At 56.1% G+C, this 19,350-nt stretch overlaps 1 protein-coding gene across 1 annotated transcript in view; it reads left to right on the top strand.

Moving 5' to 3' along the window:
- The window catches only part of LIMD1 (LIM domain containing 1), a 55,514-nt gene that overhangs the window by 20,577 nt on the left and 15,587 nt on the right, over positions 1–19,350 (top strand). The window contains exon 2 of the mRNA XM_062200677.1: positions 3,619–3,720. Within this exon, the coding sequence (XP_062056661.1) occupies positions 3,619–3,720 (102 nt within the window). The remainder of the gene's footprint in view (positions 1–3,618; positions 3,721–19,350) is intronic.

Genomic DNA, 19,350 nt, shown 5'->3' with positions numbered 1-19,350 from the left:
CACTTCCGGTCTAGCTCGCTGCTAATGTGCCTGGGAAAGCAGTGGAGGATGGCCCAGGTGCTTGGGCCCCTGCACCCACATGGGAGACCCGGATGAAGCTCTGGGCTCCTGGCTTCAGTCTAAGCCCAGTCTTGCCCATTGCGGCCATTTGGGGAATGAACTGATGGAAGATTTCTCTCCCTCCCCCTCCCCTCCTCTCCCTCTTCCTCCCCTCTCCCTCTCTTTCTCTCATTCCTTCTCTCTTTCTCTTTCTCTGTCGCTCTGTTATTATTTGAAATAAATACATCAAAGGCAAATAAATCAATAAAAAGTATTTTTCAGGATGCAGCGTGATACACTCTTGAACAACGTTAGTTTTTAGAGCAATGCGAGTTAAAAGCACCATGAGATAGAGCTGCAGTGTGTACCTGGCAGAAGTGGCGGTGCTGAGAAAACCATCCAAACCAAGCGCTGGAGACACTGGCACTCTAATGTACTGTGGTCGGGGATGGCAAGTGATAGAACTTCATCAGAACACAGCTGAATTCAATTTAAAAAATTAATCATACACCTACCGTAAGACTGTCATGCCACTCGTAGGTCTTTACTGAAAAGAAATATATGTCTGCACACTGTATGCAAATGTTGATAGTGGCTTTATTTGCAGTAGCCAAAGCTAGAAACAACTCATGCGTTGACAGGTGCATGGGTAAGCAGTGGAGCGCCCATGGCGATAAAAAAAGAATAAACTCGCTGCACGCAAGGACACGGAGGAGTCTCAAAATAATTATACTGAGTGAAAGAAACCAGATCGACACGAGTCCATGCCTCAGATTCCATTTGTATAAACGCTAGAAAACACGCACTAATCTGTGATGACAGAAAGCAGATCGTGGGTGCCTGCCCGGGGCGGGGCGGGAGGAGGGGCTGAGAAGGGCTGGGGGGCGCGGCGTCTCTGGGGGGAGGTGCATTTGTTCTCCAGCTTCCTGTGGCAGTGATTTCCCAGGTGTATATGCCCGGGTCAGAACCTGGCAGGTTACGCCCATCAAGTACGTGCATGACAGTTACACCCGAGTGCAGCTCCACTGGGCGCCGTCACTCTGCCTGGAGTTCAGAGAATGCAGGTGGAGTCCCAGGGAGCAGATCCCTCTCCCCCTCGGGTTTGAGCCTGGGCTGTCCTGTGGGCTGACGGCTTCCTGTTTTCCTTTGCTAGCGCAGTCTCTTCAATCCCTTGGGTGCAGGACTTTTTTTTTTTTTTTTTTTTCTCGTGGAGCCTATCTCCCTGAGCCTGGTGCACCAGGGGAGATGGGATGGATCACCTGCCTGCAGGTGCAGGGCCAGGGTGCTGCCTGGGCCTGGCTGAGGGACAGAGAAGGGTTTGGGAGAGGGAATGAATGGTTTCCCTACCCATCTGAGGGCGGTCAGCTGCATGGCCTGGCAGAAGGGCAGGGGGACTGAGGGTCACCTCTTTGGGAGGGGCCTTGTGGTTGGGCTCCCAGGCAGGAGGGGCTGCTCTGTGTGTGTGTGTGTGTGTGTTGAGGGGGCAGGGCCTAGGTGAGTGCTAGGGGGTCCAGGACAGAGCTGGGCTTGGGTCTGAATCCCTAGCAGGCCGTGTGTTTGGGCGGAGGTGGGGAGGAAGGAGCCCCAGGTGGGAGTAGGGGGCCCTGGCTGTGGCAGGAGTATCCCCAGCTGCGAGTCAGGTGCAGATAGCAGAACCTTTCGGACAGAACCAGCGCTCCGATTCCGGTCTCAGACCTTCCAGCTGTGCAGCCGTCGGCACCTTCCAGGACTGGACCGTCCCAGAGCTTGGTGTTAAAGTGAGGACGGCGACAGCTGGGGTCTGGCCGTGGCAGCTGCCTTAGTCCCTACGTGATGAACTTCACATTGTTTGATTTTTTTCCCCCTTGCCTTTTCTATGCACTTACCACGTGTCCCAAGGACAGCTCGTTTTCCTGCCGACTCGGCTTCTTACGGGGCCTTCCGTACCCAGGGACCCCACGGCTTCCAGCACACATGGCTTCCTTCCTCGCTTTGTGTCCACGCTCGGGGGTCCGAGTGGTGAGAAGGGTGTCAGAGGCGGACGTGCTCGGGCTCGGAACAGGGAGCAAGGCAGGGAGGCTGAAGCCCCCCCACCCCCCAGGAGGAAGCCAGAGGAGAGCATTGCCGAGCAGGGTCCCGAGAGCTGGGAGGAAGGCCTGCACGGAGAGATAAAGTAGCAGGAAGTACGGGGAGGCCTGGGCCGTGCCCGGCGCGCGCCGGCAGACGCTGGCCATTCTGCAGTGCTTTAGGAGCGGGGGTGGGAGGGGCTGTCCAGTTTTCTTTCCCAGACCCTGACCAGCCAGGGCCACGTCTTCAGTCAAGCCGGCACCATTGCACCTGGTGGCCTCTGCTCTCTGGCCAGCTGTCTTGAGCCTGTTCTCTTCGTGGGCTTGTCCTGTGCACAGGGCTCCACCCTATACATGGTCTGCACTGCCGGACCTCCCGGCTCCTGGCTTCAGCCTGGCCCAGCCCAGCCCTGGCTCTTCTGGGGACTTGGGGAGTGAACCAGCAGATGGAAGGTCTTTCTCTGCCTGGTCTGTCTCTGTCTCTTTGCCTTTTAAATGAAACGAAAAGAAACAAAAATTTGAGTTTTTTTTTTTTTAATGAGGAAAGGGTGAGACACTGCTGAGCAATGGCCATGGCCGCAGGGAAAGCTGTCAGGAGGCAGGTGCCGTTCCACTAGTCGCTGACGAGGACGTCCACGTCCAGACCCCCCTGCTGTCCCATCTCACAGATGGAGGAGCCCGACACAGAGTCGCAGTCATCCGTGCTGGTCGCACAGGCACTTTGTAGCCAAGGCAGGTGCACCCTTTAGGACTTCCTGGTTGACAAAGCTGCCTCCCATGCCACACACCCCCTCCCCCGCTGCTCCTAACCTCCATGTCCTAATGAAGGTTTGGTTCTGGGAGGTGGTGAGGGGTGGGAGGCTTGAGGGTGGCTCCTCGCTGTGTTTGTTTCTGGGTCACCAGGTTGCCGTCAGAGCCAGATCGGTTGGGGAAAACACCGTGAAGAAGGCCTGAGGGCTGGCATGGCCGGAAGGGCGGGATAGGGTGTCCCGGGCCGAGGCACAGTGGAGTTGTTGGGGGTGAGCGGCCTGCTTGGGAAGGGGCGGGGAAGAGCACCGGCTTTGCAGCCTGGGCCTTGGGACCTGGTGCTTTTTGTAAAACGTGAGGATAATAAACCCTGTTGTGAATTAGGGGGAGCAGTTTCTCTGAGACGTGAGATGGAGTTACTCGGCATATTTACTGTTGTGGTGCAATTTCTTAGACTTTGTCTTATGAACGGGGAGGGTTTGGGGTCTCTGGACAAGGGAGCAGGTGAGCTCTGGCAGGGCAGGGTGGGGCCGGGTGGTGCAGCCTGGTGGCTCTTTCTGCAGCTGGGGGGGACTGCGCCTTGAGAAGTCACTGGAGGGAGGGCGGGCGGGCAGTAAGACGTTGCAAAGGAGTCGTCCGCGGGACTTGGCGACTGGTTGATCGTGGGCAGGGAGTTGGGCTGATGGTGGGCAGGGAGTTACCTCGCTTCGTTCCGTTCTGGGGCTCTCTGCTGTCTGTTTCCACACACGGGCTCCCTCCCGACTCACGGTGTGTTCTTGCCTTGCAGGAGCCTGTGTGAAATGCAGCAAAGGGGTGTTTGGGGCCGGCCAGGCCTGCCAGGCCATGGGGAACCTCTACCATGACGCGTGCTTCACCTGTGCGGCCTGCAGTAAGTGTGGGAGCAGGTGTGGGTGTGGGGGAAGGAGCACAGGGACCAGGAGAGGGCGGAGGGGGGAGGTGGGCTTTCCTGGAGGCACTTGGCCCACAGCTCTCCAGGGACTCCCAGAGACAGGATTTAACACCAACTCGAGGCCCGGCAGGACGAGGTGGTGTATCCCAGAGTACCACAGATCGCTGGGACTGTGCTGGTAGCACCCCCCCCCCCCCCCCCCCGGTAAAGTCAGGTTTGTGATGCATAGCACGGGGCCAGAAGAAGGGAGACGAACAGTGCTGGGCTTCGCCAGGGTCTGCCCCGTCGTCCATCCGTTCCCCCACTGTGGGGACCACCCAAGAGGGGAGCCATCGGTCAGCTCCCCTGGGAAGCGTCTTTGCGTTGAAGGCTGCAGTGTGAGTGCGTGTGACACATGTGTGCCTGCACGCTTGCACGTGTGCACCCCACATGTGCACTGCGTGTGTTGGTGGCTACCGACACACATCTGTGGGCACCCTCATTCTCCGACACAGCGACTGTGATAGAAGCAGAAATCAGGAGACTGCACTGAGCTGACAGGTGCTGCCCCGTGGAGGAAGCCGTCACACGGGATGCTCATCGAGTCTGACGAAGTTAGAAGCCATGCTCGTTTGCTGGTCTCTACCTGAGAAAAAAGAATGTTGAGGAACATTTCTGGAAAATGTCGCTCTGTACCGAGGCCGGCAGCCCTTGGTGAAGAGGAGTGATGCAGTGGAATCCGAGGGCGGGCGAAAGGGTCTTTCTCACCGTCAGATGCCCTGGTTCCTCTTCCTGACTGCTCCTTGGAAGCATGTAGGGAGACTTTAAAAACCCAGCCCCAACCAGCAGAATTCCAAGGTAGAATTTTTTTTCCTCCCTCCCTCCCTTCTTTCTTTCCTTCCGTTTATGTGAAAAGCAGAGTTACAGAGGCAGGAGGAGAGACAGATCTTTCATCCGTGCTTCACTCCCCACAACAGCAGGCGCTGGGCCAGGCTGACGCCAGGAGCCTGGAACTCCATCGGGATCTCCCACGTGGGTGCAGGGGCCCAAGCACTTGGGCCGTCCGCTGCTGCTTTCCCAGGCGTCTTAGCAGGGAGCTGGATTGGAAGTGGAGCAGCTGGGACTTGAAATGGTGTCCATATGAGATGCCGGCATTGCAGGCAGCTTGACCCACTGCGCCACTGTGCTGGCTCCTGTAAGGCCACTAAATCTGTTCCTAAGGACCGCACTTTCATGGCCCAATCGCTCAGAGGCCCTGCCTCCTCCTGCTGTCACCTTGGAGGCTGGGATAGCTTTCTTTTGTTTGTTTGTTTGTTTTCTGCAGTTTTCAAGGTTTTATTTAAAGACAAAACATGCACCCGAGCTGTCCCTTTTCTTCACCGTGCAGCCTGGCATTGGGGTGGGGGACTCTGACGGCCGGCTGGGCTGTTCGCTCAGCGATGGCATTGCGGCTCTTGGAGGAAACACCGTGAGCAGTCTCCCCAGCACTTCCAGCTCCTTGACGTTGTGGACTGGGAACTTCCGGAAGCCACTGGGCACCGTGTGCTTTGTTTTCCTCTTGCTGCCGTAACCCTCATTGGCATCAGGATCTGGCCCTTGAATCGTCACCGCGCCCTGCTGCCAACACATCTGGGTTTCGGCCAGTTACCCTTAACCGCCACATTGGTCTGACTCATGCCGGATGAACTTCGCAGTCTTCTTTTTGATGATCTTGGGCCTCACCAGGAGTCTGAGGGCAGCCATGACGCCAAGTAGAAGGCTGCCACCTCCTCAGGTAGCGCCGAGGAAGAGCAGGGGTTGGGATTTCAACCTAGGCGTTTCAGGGGGTCACAAACATTCAGTCGATGGGGGCCAGTGTTGTGGCGCAGCCGGTTAAGCCACAGCTTGCAATGCCAGCACTTCATATTGGAGCGCTGGTTCAAGTCCTGGCTACCCCACTTCCAGTCCAGCTTCCTGCTAGTGCACCTGGGAAGGCAGCGGAAGATGGCCCAGGTGTGAGGCCCCTGCCGCTCACGTGGGAGACCCGGATGGAGTGGCAGTTCCTGGCTCCTGGCTTCAACCTGGCCCAGCCCTAACTGTTGTGGCCATTCGGGGAGTGAACCAAAGGACAGAGGATCGATCTTTGTCTGTCTGTCTGTCTGTCTCTGTCACTCTGCCTTTTAAAATAAATAAGTTTTTTTTAAAAAATCACAACACACAGTCCATTGCTGATGAGCCGGTTCTCGCCAGGGCTGTGTGAATACCCTCTGGGCCCCTGGAGGATTGAGTTCTGCTTTGCACGGTGACAAGTAGAGACACCTCAGGAGGACAGAAGTGGCTTGCGTTTTTGCTTGGTTGTTTATTGAAGGGCCAGGTCTGTGGTCTACCCCGACACACCACTCGCTACTTCCTGCCACCGTTGTACAGAATTTCTCTCCACTCCCGTGGCCCCTGTCAGTGTTCCCTAGACACCCCTCTCCTCACTCACTTCATACGTTTACAGTCCACGCAGCCCAAATGCCTCCTCTTCCAGAAGTCGTCCGTGTTCCCCCAGCAGGAAGGCATCTCTTCTCCATTATAGACCGTGATCTACAGTCTCTGCAGCTCTCGTGCCAGCAAACAGGTGCTAGAACCGAGTTGCTGAAGGAATGAGGAGCAGAGCTCAGTACAAAGTGAGCCCCGTGGCTCTGCTGTTTGCCAAGGGCACTGGCCACACTCCTGTCATGTGAGGGCCCCACTTCCTCTTCAGTTGTGGGGCATTTGGGGTGTTGGGGCCCTGGGCATGTGTCCAGAGGCAGCTCCTGACGAGCGCTGGGTGTCCTCTGCCTTTGCTGAGTTACCTCACTGCTGTCCTGGACCTCGGTGTTGGACAGGGAGGCAGGTGCCCACACGCTGTTCCTGCCCTGCTCTGTAGTCTGTCTTTTTTTTTTTTTTAAGATTTATTTATTTGAAAGGCAGAGATACAGAAGGAGAGGAGGAAAGAGAGAGATTTTCCGCCTGCTGGTTCACTCCCCGAATGGCCACAGTCCCATCTGTGGGTGGCAGGAGCCTAAGGACTTGGGCCATCTGCTGCTGCTCTCCCAGGCCATAGCAGGGAGCTGGATCAGAAGTGGATTGGGTAGGACCCAAATGCTGGTGTCAGAAGCTGCGCCACAGGCCGGCTGCTCCGCCAGGCCTCGAGCGTCTGTGTGAACCTCAGCACAGAGGTGGGAGAGTTTTCCTCAAGGTCAACAACCCGGCCAGGGAACCGGTTCCAGAATTCAGGGCTCCTGGGCCTAGGTTCACCTTACACTTCTCCATTTTTCTCATTCCCCTTCTGCTGATTTGTTTCCCTAGAGAAGCAAACGAGAAGGGAGTTTGGGGTAGGCACTGGGTCCAGTGGTTAAGACACCTGCGTCCCACATTGACGTGCCTGGGTTCCCGTCCCCAATCAGCTCGTGACTCCAGGTTCCTGCTGCTGATGGCTCACATGGTCAGCTCCCTGCTATCCACACGGAGGCCTGGATTGAGCTCCAGGTTCCTGGCTTCCGCCTGGCCCAGCCCTGGATGATGTAGGCACTGGGGAGATGAACCAAAGGATGGCAGAGCTCTGTCTCTCTGCCTTTCAAATAAATAAAACAGATAAGTAAAAATTAAGAGAAGGGTGTTTTCTTTGTTCTTTGTCATATTTTAATTATCTACAGGAAGAGCCTGGTTAGTGTGTCTATTTCTGAATACGTGTGTGTTTGTTACTTTTCTGTTTCATTTATAATCTAGCTTAAAGTACCCTAGATGTAGTATTTAAAACTAGATTTCATATACATACACACAAATGTACACACAAAAAGTCTTCAAAAAGTTCATGGAAATGCAGATTATAGAAAACTGTGAATTTCAAAGTTTTTTTTGCACCAAAATCAAGTTATCTTTTAATTCTATTTTCCGTGAACTTTTTGAAGAACCCTCATTTATCAAGTGATACGTACATGCATACAGACAGATATCTGTAGGTGTACACGCATCCACTTGTTGAACTTGATTGTTGCCACGTTGAAACATGATGCCACAAGGCCCAACAGGCCACTGGCAGGTTCTGACAGTTTACTATTTGTTTACCTAGCGCTGTGGTCTGGGCGTTTGACCTTCTAAAATGCATGCTGAAACGTAACCCCCAAAGCCATGTGTTACGGTATTTGGGGGTGGGGCCTTCGGGGGGGTAGCAGAGATGTTAGTGATGGTATGAGGAGAGGCCAGAGAGGTTAGCACACTTGCTCCGTCTCAGCACCTCCGGACTCTGCAGGTGCAGCCCCTCGACCCCAGAGCTCCCTACTATGGCCTGAATAAACCTGTATCCTTTGTATTCAGTTATAGCAGCAGCAAACAGTAACAAAACCAAGAGTGTAGCCGGCGCCGCGGCTCACTAGGCTAATCCTCCGCCTTGCGGCGCTGGCACACCGGGTTCTAGTCCCTGTCGGGGCACCGATCCTGTCCCGGTTGCCCCTCTTCCAGGCCAGCTCTCTGCTGTGGCCAGGGAGTGCAGTGGAGGATGGCCCAAGTGCTTGGGCCCTGCACCCCACGGGAGACCAGGAGAAACACCTGGCTCCTGCCATCGGATCAGCGTGGTGTGCTGGCCGCAGCGCGCCTACCGCGGCGGCCATTGGAGGGTGAACCAACGGCAAAGGAAGACCTTCCTCTCTGTCTCTCTCTCTCACTGTCCACTCTGCCTGTCCAAAAAAAAAAAACAAGAGTGTGCCAGAGGTGCCGGCCTCCTGGGTCCTTGTCCCGACCAGTGCAGTGAGAGAGGGAGGGCTGCGTGGCAGAGTGTAAGACGTGGCGTGCCAGGAGGCAACCACAGACAGGGGAGTCGAGAGGTCTGCACGTTCCCAGCTCGGGTCCGAGCCCCGGGCAGAAAGCTGCACAGATGGGGTGGCCACCTGCTCCCGGGGAGACAGCCACACAGCCCTTGTGTGCTAGAAGGCTGCAGGTGCTCCTCCAAGACCCAGACTTCGTCCACGTGGATGTGCGCCGGCTCGCCCAGGCACCACGGCAGGTCCCCCACCTGCTGGCCAGAAGCAGGGGTGTTTGGTTCCTTTTGAGCTGTGAGAACAACACGACAACCACAGAGAAAAATTAAAGATAGAAGCCTGTCCTGTTAGCATCTCCGCACAGCGAGTTTCTCTTCTTTGTTTTCCCTGTTTGGTTTTTTGGCCCATATTTAGACACATTTTACAGAGTTGTGGTCATGGTATATAAACAGTATTGTACCCTTTTTGATTTACTGTTAGGTCATAAGTTAATATTTTATTTATGGAAATGTTTGAAAGGCATAGAGGGAGAGGGAGAGGTTCGGTCCACTGGTTTCTCCCGTGAATGGCCAGAAACGACCGGGGCTAGATCAGACCGGAGCTGAGTTGGGAGCTCCATCCAGGTCCCCCAGCTGGGTGGCTCGTACCCTGCCGCCTCCCAGGTGCCCAGCAGCAGGAAGCTGGAGTTGGAAGTGGACCCAGGACGCGAACGCGGGCACTGTGGTGAGAGAGGCGGGCTCCCCTGCCGCTGTGCTTGTGGGCCCCCACGCCAGTGCCAGCAGGGGTCTCTGTGCACATCTTTCCCTCCCCGTGCTGAGCCACATGCCTGTTGTTTGTGCCCAGAAGGAAGCGAGTGTTCAGGCGTCTGTGTGGTCTGTTAAGCTCTCTGCTCCCTCGGCCTGGCTGTAGATGGCTGTGCTGTGGATCTCCCGTCTCGCCCCAGAGGCTCTGCCCACTCGGAGTGGCCGTGCCCCAGCCGGACGCCCCCGGAAGGGAGGGAGGGAAGGAGGTCCATGGAGCTGCTGGTGGGCGGCGGCACGCCCATGTGTGTCAGCTGGCCCCTAGGAGAAGCTGGCGCCCATCTGTGGCTTGAGAGAGGCGGGAGCAGGAGGCAGGAAGACTTGCACAGTCAAATGGAGTTCCTCCCTTGCGGCTCCCAGTACAGACAGTGGGGCGAGGGCCTTGCCCTCACTTTAGGTCTGCACAGGGACGTCTGTCCCTGCTGTAAAGACTGAGCTGGCGTCCTGGAGGCCAGGTGACACCTGCTGGCCGTGGCAGTGCTCGTGGCTTCGTTCCTTTCCGGCCACAGGAGCTGAGCTGAGGTGTTAGTCCTGGTGGGGGCCCACGGCAGTCCTGGAGTTGGGGGCCTGGGCGGCAGCCACTCCCAGCGCTCATGGACAGCACGGCCAGTACGGGCTGAGCTCAGAGGAAGGCCCCGGTGCTGGGAGGTGCAAGGCAAGGCCAGTGTTCCCGAATGGGGGCTGGGCACGGAGCTGCCAGCCCCACCTTGGGGGGTGGGGACTGAGAATCCTTGCTGTGGTCACTTTGCAGACCCCGATGTCCACGCCTGGTATGGACAGTGGACTGTGTGTGGGCGTCACAGTGAGGCCGCGCCCACTGGGTCACAGTTCGGGGACTCACCTGGCCTTCTGTTACTTCCAGGTGAATAAAACAATGAGAACCAAGCCTGCTTTGCCACCAGGCCTTCCTAAGGACTCAGTAAGGGCTGGGAGGCTGACTCACCAGGAAGGTCCCACGGTCAGGTGGGGGAGGGGTCCCGCCAGCTCCTTTGTTTTCCTTGGGAAGCCGTTTGACAGCCTCTGAAATCCTCACCTTTCTTCCTGACTTTGTAAACAACCCGTCGGCCCTGCCTCTGAAAACGCTCAGGCTGTGGGAATTGCTGGCGCCTAGAACCCGGCAGGTGTGCGTCCTCATGCCCACGGGTGTTCCCAGGCGGCTCACCATGGGCTGCACCTCGGACGCCTCCAACAGCAGTGTCTCCCTAGGTGCTTGTCCCTCAGTGCTTGTCTCGGTGCAGGTGGTGAGGAATAAGGCAGGGAGCCATGTTAGGTCCCTGAGCTGGAAACCACACCTGGTCCGTCCGCCCTGTCAGTCACATAACCTGTTTTGGGCTGTGTGTGTGTGTGTGTTCCTCACCTTTGGAATAAACTGTACCACTTGGTGCACTGTTTGTGCCTGTGTTTGGAATGCTTCTCTAGGGAAAAGGCAAGGAGCCGGAATAGGGATTTGCACCCACCTCGCCCACAACACAGGGACTTCTCTGTGATCGGCACCCTCAACAGCCGGAGCTGGGCCGATCCAAAGCCAAGAGCCAAGAGCGTCTTCCAGGTCTCCCATGTGGGTGCAGGGGCCCAAGGACTAGGGCCCAAGGACTAGGGCCATCCTCTGCTGCCTTCCCAGGAGCATTAGCAGGGAGCTGCATCAGAAGGGGAGCAGCTGGGACTGGAACTGGCACCCATGTGGGATGCTGTCGTCAAAGGCTGAGGCTTAACCTTCTGCGCCACAGCACCAACCCCAAGGGGTATTAATTTTGCACACCAGGCTCTTGTCATGCACAAAGATAAAGCATTCTAACTGGGGACACAAGTAAGGTGCACATAGTGATAAAGTTTATTTAAAAGGTGAGACAGTGAGCACACACACACAACACACACACACATGGGCGTGAGTTGCTCCACACAAATACCTGTCAAGAGTGGGCAGTGGGCCAGAAGATTTGCCTCAAAGCAGAATGGTTCAGGAGGAGGGGAGACAGAAAGAACACCTGGCAGTCGCTCCAGCCATAGCCGCCCTGTCTCAATTGTTAGTCTTTTTTTTTTTTTCTCTAAGATTTATTTATTTGAAAGGCAGAGTTACAGAGAAGCAGAGGCAGAGAGAGGGAGAGAGAGGAGAGAGAGAGAGGTCTTCCATTAGCTGATTCACTCCCCAAATGGCCACAAAGGCTGGAGCTGGGCCATTCTGAAGCCAGGAGCCAAGCCAGGAGCCTCCTTCAGGTCTCCCACACAGGTGCAGGGCCCAGGCACTCAGGCCGTCCTCCACTGTGTTTCCAGGCCACAGCAGAGAGCTGGATTGGAAGTGGAGCAGCCGGGTCCCAAGCCGGCACCCATATGGGATGCTGGCACTGAAGGCAGTGGCCTCACCTGCTACGCCACAGCGCCAGCCCTTTTCCCCCTCCCCTTTTATTTTCTTTGAAAGTTGGAGTCAGAGAGAGAGAGAGGGAGAGACAGGGAGAGAGATCTTCCATCTGCTGGTTCACTCCTCAGATGGTTGCAGTGGCCAGGGTTAAGCCAGGCCAAAGCCAGGAGCCAGGAGCTTTTTCTGGGTCTCCCATATGGTGGCAGGGGCCCAAGGACCTGAGCCATCTTCCACTACTTTTCCCAGGCCATTAGCAGGAAGCTGGATGGGAAGTGGAGCAGCCGGGACTCTAATCAGGGCCCATATGGATGCTGGCATCACAGGTGGCAGCTCTATCCACTACACCACAACACCGGCCCTGGTTGTTGGGTTTCTTTTCTTTTCTTTTTTTTTTTTTTTTTTTGATAGGCAGAGTGGACAGTGAGAGAGAGACAGAGAAAGGTCTTCCTTTTGCCGTTGGTTCACCCTCCAATGGCCGCCGCGGTAGGCACGCTGCGGCCGGCGCACCGCGCTGATCCGATGGCAGGAGCCAGGTGCTTCTCCTGGTCTCCCATGGGGTGCAGGGCCCAAGCACTTGGGCCATCCTCAACTGCACTCCCTGGCCACAGCAGAGAGCTGGCCTGGAAGAGGGGCAACCGGGACAGGATCGGTGCCCCGACCGGGACTAGAACCCGGTGTGCCGGCGCCGCAAGGTGGAGGATTAGCCTAGTGAGCTGCGGCGCCGGCCATGTTGGGTTTCTTAATGAGCTCAGGGCTGTGCCTCTCCAGGGGTGAAGACACCTGGGCACTAAGCCACCTCCACAAGTTCCACATGGAGCTCAATATCCACATTTTCATGGCACCTTCTTCTCAGGTCCTGGATGAAGCCAGTGCATCCTGGGAAAGGGGGCTCCTGATTGACAAGGAGGAGGATAGGATTCCACATGGGGGCTTGTGACTTCCAGCCCAGCAGTCCTAAGCTGACTTCCTGCCTGTGTGTCCCACGGCCTTGGATGCTGTGGCTCCACAGAGCTCGCTTAGGCATGGTGTTAAATTGCCTTTGCTGGAAATACATGCTCTCAGTGTGGGATCTCGCCTTGGCTTCTGGGGTTGAGCCACCGCCTGACAGCCAAGACTGCGTGTTCAGCCAGCCTGGGGCTGTGAGAGCAGCACAGCGTGGCCTGGGACTGGAGCGGGGAGGCTCCCTGGGGAGGGCGATGGCCCAGGGCTTTGGATGGAGCTGTGTTCCTCGGGGCCTTTGACCCCTGCATTTCTGAGCTGCTGAGTCGTCCCAGTGTTTCATCCCAGTGTCTCTCGGTGACTGTGTGTGAGGAGGAAGCTGCAGGTGAAGAATGTGGAAAGGGAAGAGGAGCGAGGCGGGGGTGGGAAACAACCAAAGTAGGTTGCAGCTGGGCTCCGCTCAGGGCTCTGCTGAGTGCCCTGCTCTCAATGCTCAGTGAGTGCTGAGTGCTGAGTGCTCCCTTAGTGCTCTGCTTAGTGCTCTGCTGAGTACCCTGCTCTCAGTGCTCAGAGAGTGCTCAGCGCTCAGTGCACAGTGCTCCCTTAGTGCTCTGCTTAGTGCTCTGGGCTGTTCTCTGCGGCGTTGTCATCTCTGACACAGAGGACAGCACAGCCTGGGGTAGTGGGGCTGGGAACCAGAAGAGGGTGGGTTGTGAAACTGCAGGACAGGAAAAAAGGTCTGCGAGTGTCCCCGGCGAGGACAGAGCTACTGGGCCGCCGGGGGCTGGTCCACAGGGAGGTGTCTGGGGAAGCAGAGACTGTTGAGAAACTCGGCCGGCGCCGTGGCTCACTAGGCTAATCCTCCGCCTTGCGGCGCCGGCACACCGGGTTCTAGTCCCGGTCAGGGCACCGATCCTGTCCCGGTTGCCCCTCTTCCAGGCCAGCTCTCTGCTGTGGCCAGGGAGTGCAGTGGAGGATGGCCCAAGTGCTTGGGCTCTGCACCCCATGGGAGACCAGGAGAAGCACCTGGCTCCTGCCATCGGAACAGCGCGGTGCGCCGGCCGCAGCGCGCTACCGCGGCGGCCATTGGAGGGTGAACCAACGGCAAAAGGAAGACCTTTCTCTCTGTCTCTCTCTCACTGTCCACTCTGCCTGTCAAAAATTAAAAAAAAAAAAAAAAAAAAAGAAACTCTTATACCACGTTGGTTGAGTTACTTTGTGTCTGTTGAGTAATTACTACAATCAAGGCTTGGATTTTATGTTTCATTTTTCTACATCATTGGGTTTTAAAAGAAAAGGAGGCTGAGGGCTGGGAATCCAGACAAGCTGCAAACCCAGCCCCGTGTCACGGGTGAGCTGGGCTGGCAGTCACCAGCGACAGGAGGGTCTGGATGGGGATGCGGTGGTGGGCGTGAGTGGACGCCAGAGGCCACCGAGGGGGTCCTGGCAACAGGAACCCGTGCCAGATACCTACCCCGAGAGCACGGTGCTGGGTCCCGCCCTGGGATCCCCAGTTTTGTCTTCAGCTCTCCCAAGGACCCCGAATGTGTCAGGTGAGGGCTGGAGGGCTTCTTTCTGGGAGGCTGCAAAGGCAGGGTTGGCCTGCAATCCCGGGGCCCCCCCTTCCTGCCCCGTCCCTGCGGAGTCCAGGCCAGAGCCCTGTCACCTGAGCCGGACCAGTTTGGTTAGGTTTCTTCCTGGTCCTTTGTCATCAGCACACCATTTACGGGAGAGCCGATTCCCGACAAAGCCATTTGAGGTCGGTCAGGCAGCGTTTCCCGTAGTGGCGCAGAGGGTCCCCAGCGGCCGCCGTCACACGCAGCGGCAAGCACTTGACGTGCACTTGGCTGAGTGCTAGAAATGAATTTTCGTGTTCTTTTAGCTTTATTAATTTAATTGGCATAACTGGCACAGGGGGCTGGTAGCCACTGCGGGTAGCACAGGTAGAAGTTACTCGCTGGGGCACTATGATAAAAACACACTCGCACGGTTGCTGAGTGTCGCTTTCTTTTCTTCTTCTTTTTTTTTTTTTTTAAAGATTTATTTATTTATTTGAAAGGCATAGTTACAGAGAAAGAGAGAGAGAGAGAAAGAGAGAGAGAGAGAAAGAGAAAGAGAAAGAGAGAGAGAGAGAGAGATCGATCTTCCATCTGCTGGTTCACTCCCTAATTGGCTACAATGGCCAGGGTGGGGCCAGGCGGAAGCCAGGAGTCAGGAGCTTCCTCCTGGCCTCCCACGTGGGTGCAGGGGCCCAAGGACTTGGGCCGTCTTCTGCTTTCCCAGATGCATTAGCAGGAGCTGAATCAGAAGAGGAGCAGCCAGGATTTGAACCAATGCCCACATGGGATGCCAGCCCTGGGGCGGGGTGGGGGGGCTTAACCAGCCACCCCCCAGTGTTGGCCCCTCACTTTCTTTTCTTAAGAACTCTCACGGCTGGGAAAGCCGTGCACTTTGACTTTTCAGGGAGGTGTTTGAGAGACAGTTATCTGCTCATTCACTCCCCAGTGCCCACAACACCTGGGCCAGTCCAAAGCCAGGAGCTGGGAACTCCATCTGGGCCTCCACGTGGATGGCGGGGACCCAACTACTGGAGCCATCATCCGCTGCCTTTTGGGTGCACGTTGACAGGAAGTGGGAATTGAGGGCGGGGCTGGGACTCGAACTTAGGCACTTGGGGGCGTGGGCGTCCCAAGCCATGTGTCAGCCACTGCTCTGGGTGCCCACTTGGTAGTGAAGACTCGCGTCTAAGGACCGGATACTTCTACAGGTAGGCTCTGGCTCGTTCTCTCCCTGGAGAGAAGGGAGCTTGGTGGGGGTTGCAGAAGTTGGGTTTTCTTTGTTGGTGTCATGGCTAACGTCTCGGTGACATCCCAGCTGCTGTCCCCTCCCTCAGTTACACTGGGTGTGTCAGGCCCCCTGCAGGCCCACAGGCAGTCTTCATTGTACCGCAGGAAAGGGGCGTTTGGAGGGGATTCTCTGAGTCTATACGTGTATCGATTGTGTGTAAACCAGCGTTGTAACAGGCACGTGCAAGGCGGCTCTGGCTGCGGCCCGTCTGGATGTGTTTAGTGTGATGGCACCCACTGCTTCTGGCTGGGGCAGAATTCTTCTGGAAGCAGGACGATTCTGAACGTAGAGTTGTGTGTCACACGGACACCTCCTGCCCTGGCATTGTCGCTGTCCCGCGCTCGTTGTCCAGGGATGGTCTGGGTCCTAGCTCTGTGGTGGGAGCAGGAAAAAGTGTATCAGGTGCAGATGTGGGCTCCGAGACAGGCCCGAGGCCCAGTGTCTCTCGGAGGTTCTCAAAGTGTGCCCCCCACCCACCCACCCAGGGCCCGACACCATCAGCTTATTAGAAATGCAGATTCACAGGCCCCTGTTGAAAAGGAGACCCTCCGGGGATGGGAGCCAGCACTCTGTGGGACAGCGTGATAAGGTCTGCGAGCCTTGGCCGGCCGGAGAGTCTGGTGCTCACTCCCCCACCACTCCCTTTGTCTCCTGCCCGTACACAGCCACAGCCACAGCCACAGCCGGACCTCGGGGTCATGTCTGTGCTGTAAGACGTGTGTGAGGACATTGAAGTTTGTCCCCGCACAGGAAGCAGAGCAGATGTGCGGTGTGATTGGACCGAGAAACCATCTTTGTGTCCCCCACCCAGATGGCTGCGTTGAGACCCCCATCCCCAGGTGATAGTTTGGAGGTGGGGGCCTGTGACAGGTGACTTGGTCACACGTGCCCCCCCCCCCCAAGTGGGGGTTAGTGTCCTGATGACAAGAGGCCGCAGAGCTCTGGTGGAGACACCGCAGGGAGTTGCTGGGCATAGACCAGGAAAGGGGCCCTTGGCAGCCCTGACCACAACCACCCCATGACCCCCAGCTGCCAGCCCCCAGGCCCAGGAGGAGTGAGTGTCGGCTAACCCACCAGGGTGTACTGTTTCCTCTAGTGGCCCACGCTGGCCAAGCTGTCACCCTTGGTCTGGGAGGTCTGGGGACAGACAAGGAGAGAGAGAGGTGTGCTGGAGGGGTTTCAGATCCCAGCTCTTGCACCTGGAGCTCTGTGCCGAGTTTGACCTCTGTAGCTTTCGTTTCCTGCCTCGACAAAGTAGGGAGTAAACCGGCAGCATCGTTCGCTGAGGGTCAGCCACCTCCAGTGCAGGCTCAGGTTCCCGGGAGTGAAGCGTCCCAAGCCAGCCCACGGGCCTGGTGAGCTCAGCCTGCCCAGCCGCCCCCATCTGTCCTGGTCTTGGCCGTGCGTGGGCGCCACCCAGTGGCGGTGAGGACAGCTGCAGCCCACCCTTAATTTCCAGGACAGCGCGGTGATTCTGGGAACTTCAGGTTAGCTGGTATCTTGTGTTGTCGGTCAGATCTGGAGGGATTCAGCCTGGACAACACTTTTTTTTCTGTCTCTCTGCTTTTCAAGAGCAGGTTGATTGCTGTTTCCGGCAACATTTTACCAATATTTGCAAAAACTCTAAACCCAGGCCCTGACACAGACAGTCGGCAGGTGTATTTTTTTCTTTTCCTCCCCACTTCTGAGAGAATAGAAATAAATGTATTTGAATGTGGTGTTGTTTCTAAATTCAAGTGTTCTTGTTATTTTTTTTAAAGATTTATTTTAGGGCTGGCTCTGTGGTATAGTGGGTAAAGCCGCCACCTGCAGTGCCGGCATCATGGGAGCCAGTTCGAGTCTCTGCTGCTCCACTTCCCATCCAGCTCTCTGCTGTGGCTTGGGAATGCAGTGGAAGATGGCCCAAGTCCTTGGGTCCCTGCATCTACTGGTTCCCTCCCCAAATGCCTCGGGCTAGACCAATCAGGAGCCAGGAGCCGGGAGCTTCCTCTGGGTCTCCCATACAGTGCGGAGGGCTCAGTGTTCCTGTGTGATGCCTGGGGTACAGGTGATCTGGCCCGTTATGGAAACAAAATACTGGCTTCCTCTGACTCCTGACGGCTTCTCCCCGGGCGGGAGCAGGATCTCCCTCAGCCCTCTGGAGGGAGCCCTGTGCCGGGTCCTGCGGTCTCTTGGCTCCCTCTAGTGGCGTAGATTGGCTGAAACTGCAGCCTGTGGGAGACCCAGGTGCTTCCACCATCCAGCTGAACCTGGCCTTGGTGTGATGGTTTTCCCGGCTGACCAGGTGGGCTGTTGTGTCCTTGTCACCTTATTCCTGGGCAGCAGGTCCCTGTCTCTGTGTCTTTCTCTGTAGCACTGGTTTTCTTCCTTTCCTTTTAATTTTTGAGATGAATTAGTTTATTTGAAAGTCAGAGTTACAGAGAGATAGGTCGTTCATCTGCCCAAATGGCCACAAGGGCCAGGGCCAGGCCAGGGCAAAGCCAGGAGCCAGGAGCTCCAGGTCTCCCATGTGGGCAGATGGGGCCCAAGGACTTCGGCCACCATCTGCTGCTTTCCTGGGAGCATTGGCAGGAAGCTGGCTCAGAAGTGGAGCAGTTGGGACAGGAACAGGTGCTCGTATGGCATGAGGCTCTACAGGTGGCAGCTTAACCCACTGAGCCATGGCACTGGCCCCTTGGCTGTGCCTTTCAAGTAGGTGAAAATAATGTTTAGGGCCGGCACCGCGGCTCACTAGGCTAATCCTCCGCCTTGTGGCGCCGGCACACCGGGTTCTAGTCCCGGTCGGGGCGCCGGTTCTGTCCCGGTTGCCCCTCTTCCAGGCCAGCTCTCTGCTGTGGCCAGGGAGTGCAGTGGAGGATGGCCCAGGTGTTTGGGCTCTGCACCCCATGGGAGACCAGGATAGGCACCTGGCTCCTGCCATCAGATCAGCGCGGTGCGCCGGCCGCAGCGCGCCAACCGCGGCGGCCATTGGAGGGTGAACCCACGGCAAAGGAAGACCTTTCTCTCTGTCTCTCTCTCTCACTGTCCACTCTGCCTGTCAAAAAATAAAAAAAATTAAAAAATAAAAATTTAGAAAAAAAATTAGAAAAAAAAATTTAGAAAATAATGTTTAAAAAATAACAATCTCGTACTCGAATTATTTGCATGTTAGAGTTCAGCTTTTTTGTCCTATAGTGCAGGTGTTTTTATTCTTTGTTGGTGCCTGTGTAGTGTTTCAGCTAAAAGAGAGACTGTGTGTATGTGTGTGTGTGTGTGTGTAAACATTGTAGGACGGTACCATAGGAAGTAGCCCTATTTTCCTACCACCCAGAATCAGACATTTCTACGTTGTCATTTTGCTTCTGCCTTTTTTCTAAGGGGTATAATTATGGGTAACTTAAAGTTGTCCAGGTTCCCCTCCCACCCCATCTCCTTCTTCCTCAGGACAGCTGCCACAGGCTTGTTCAAAAAGTCTGTGGGGAAATGGAATCTAAAGATAAGTTCATTTTAGTGCAAAGGATTTTTGAAATCCACACATAGTGTTTTTATTTTTTTAAGATTTATTTTTCATTTATTTGTAAGGCAGAGAGAGGAGGAGAGGTAGAGAGAGAGAGAGCGGTCTTCCATCCGCTGGTTCACTCCCCCAACGGCCGAAGCTGTGCCAGTCCAAAGCCCAGAGCCAGGAGCTTCTCCTGGGTCTCCCATGCGGGTGCAGGGGCCCAAGCACTCGGGCCATCTTCTACTGCTTTCCCAGGCCACAGCAGAGAGCTGGATCGGAAGAGGAGCAGCCAGGACTAGAACTGGTGCCGATATGGGATGCTGGCACTGCAGACAGAGACTTAACCTAGTATGCCACAGCACTGGCCGCAGTGTTTTTCTTAAGACGCATTTTCCGTGAGCTTTTTGAGGACCCCTGACATCATGAACTGAGCGTGCTCGCTGCGGT

Source organism: Lepus europaeus, chromosome 9, assembly GCF_033115175.1.
Source record: "Lepus europaeus isolate LE1 chromosome 9, mLepTim1.pri, whole genome shotgun sequence".
NCBI classification, from domain to species: Eukaryota; Metazoa; Chordata; class Mammalia; order Lagomorpha; family Leporidae; genus Lepus; species Lepus europaeus.
The sequence above is the reverse complement of the archived record's forward strand: the minus strand, read 5'-3'. Positions and strand labels throughout refer to the sequence as shown.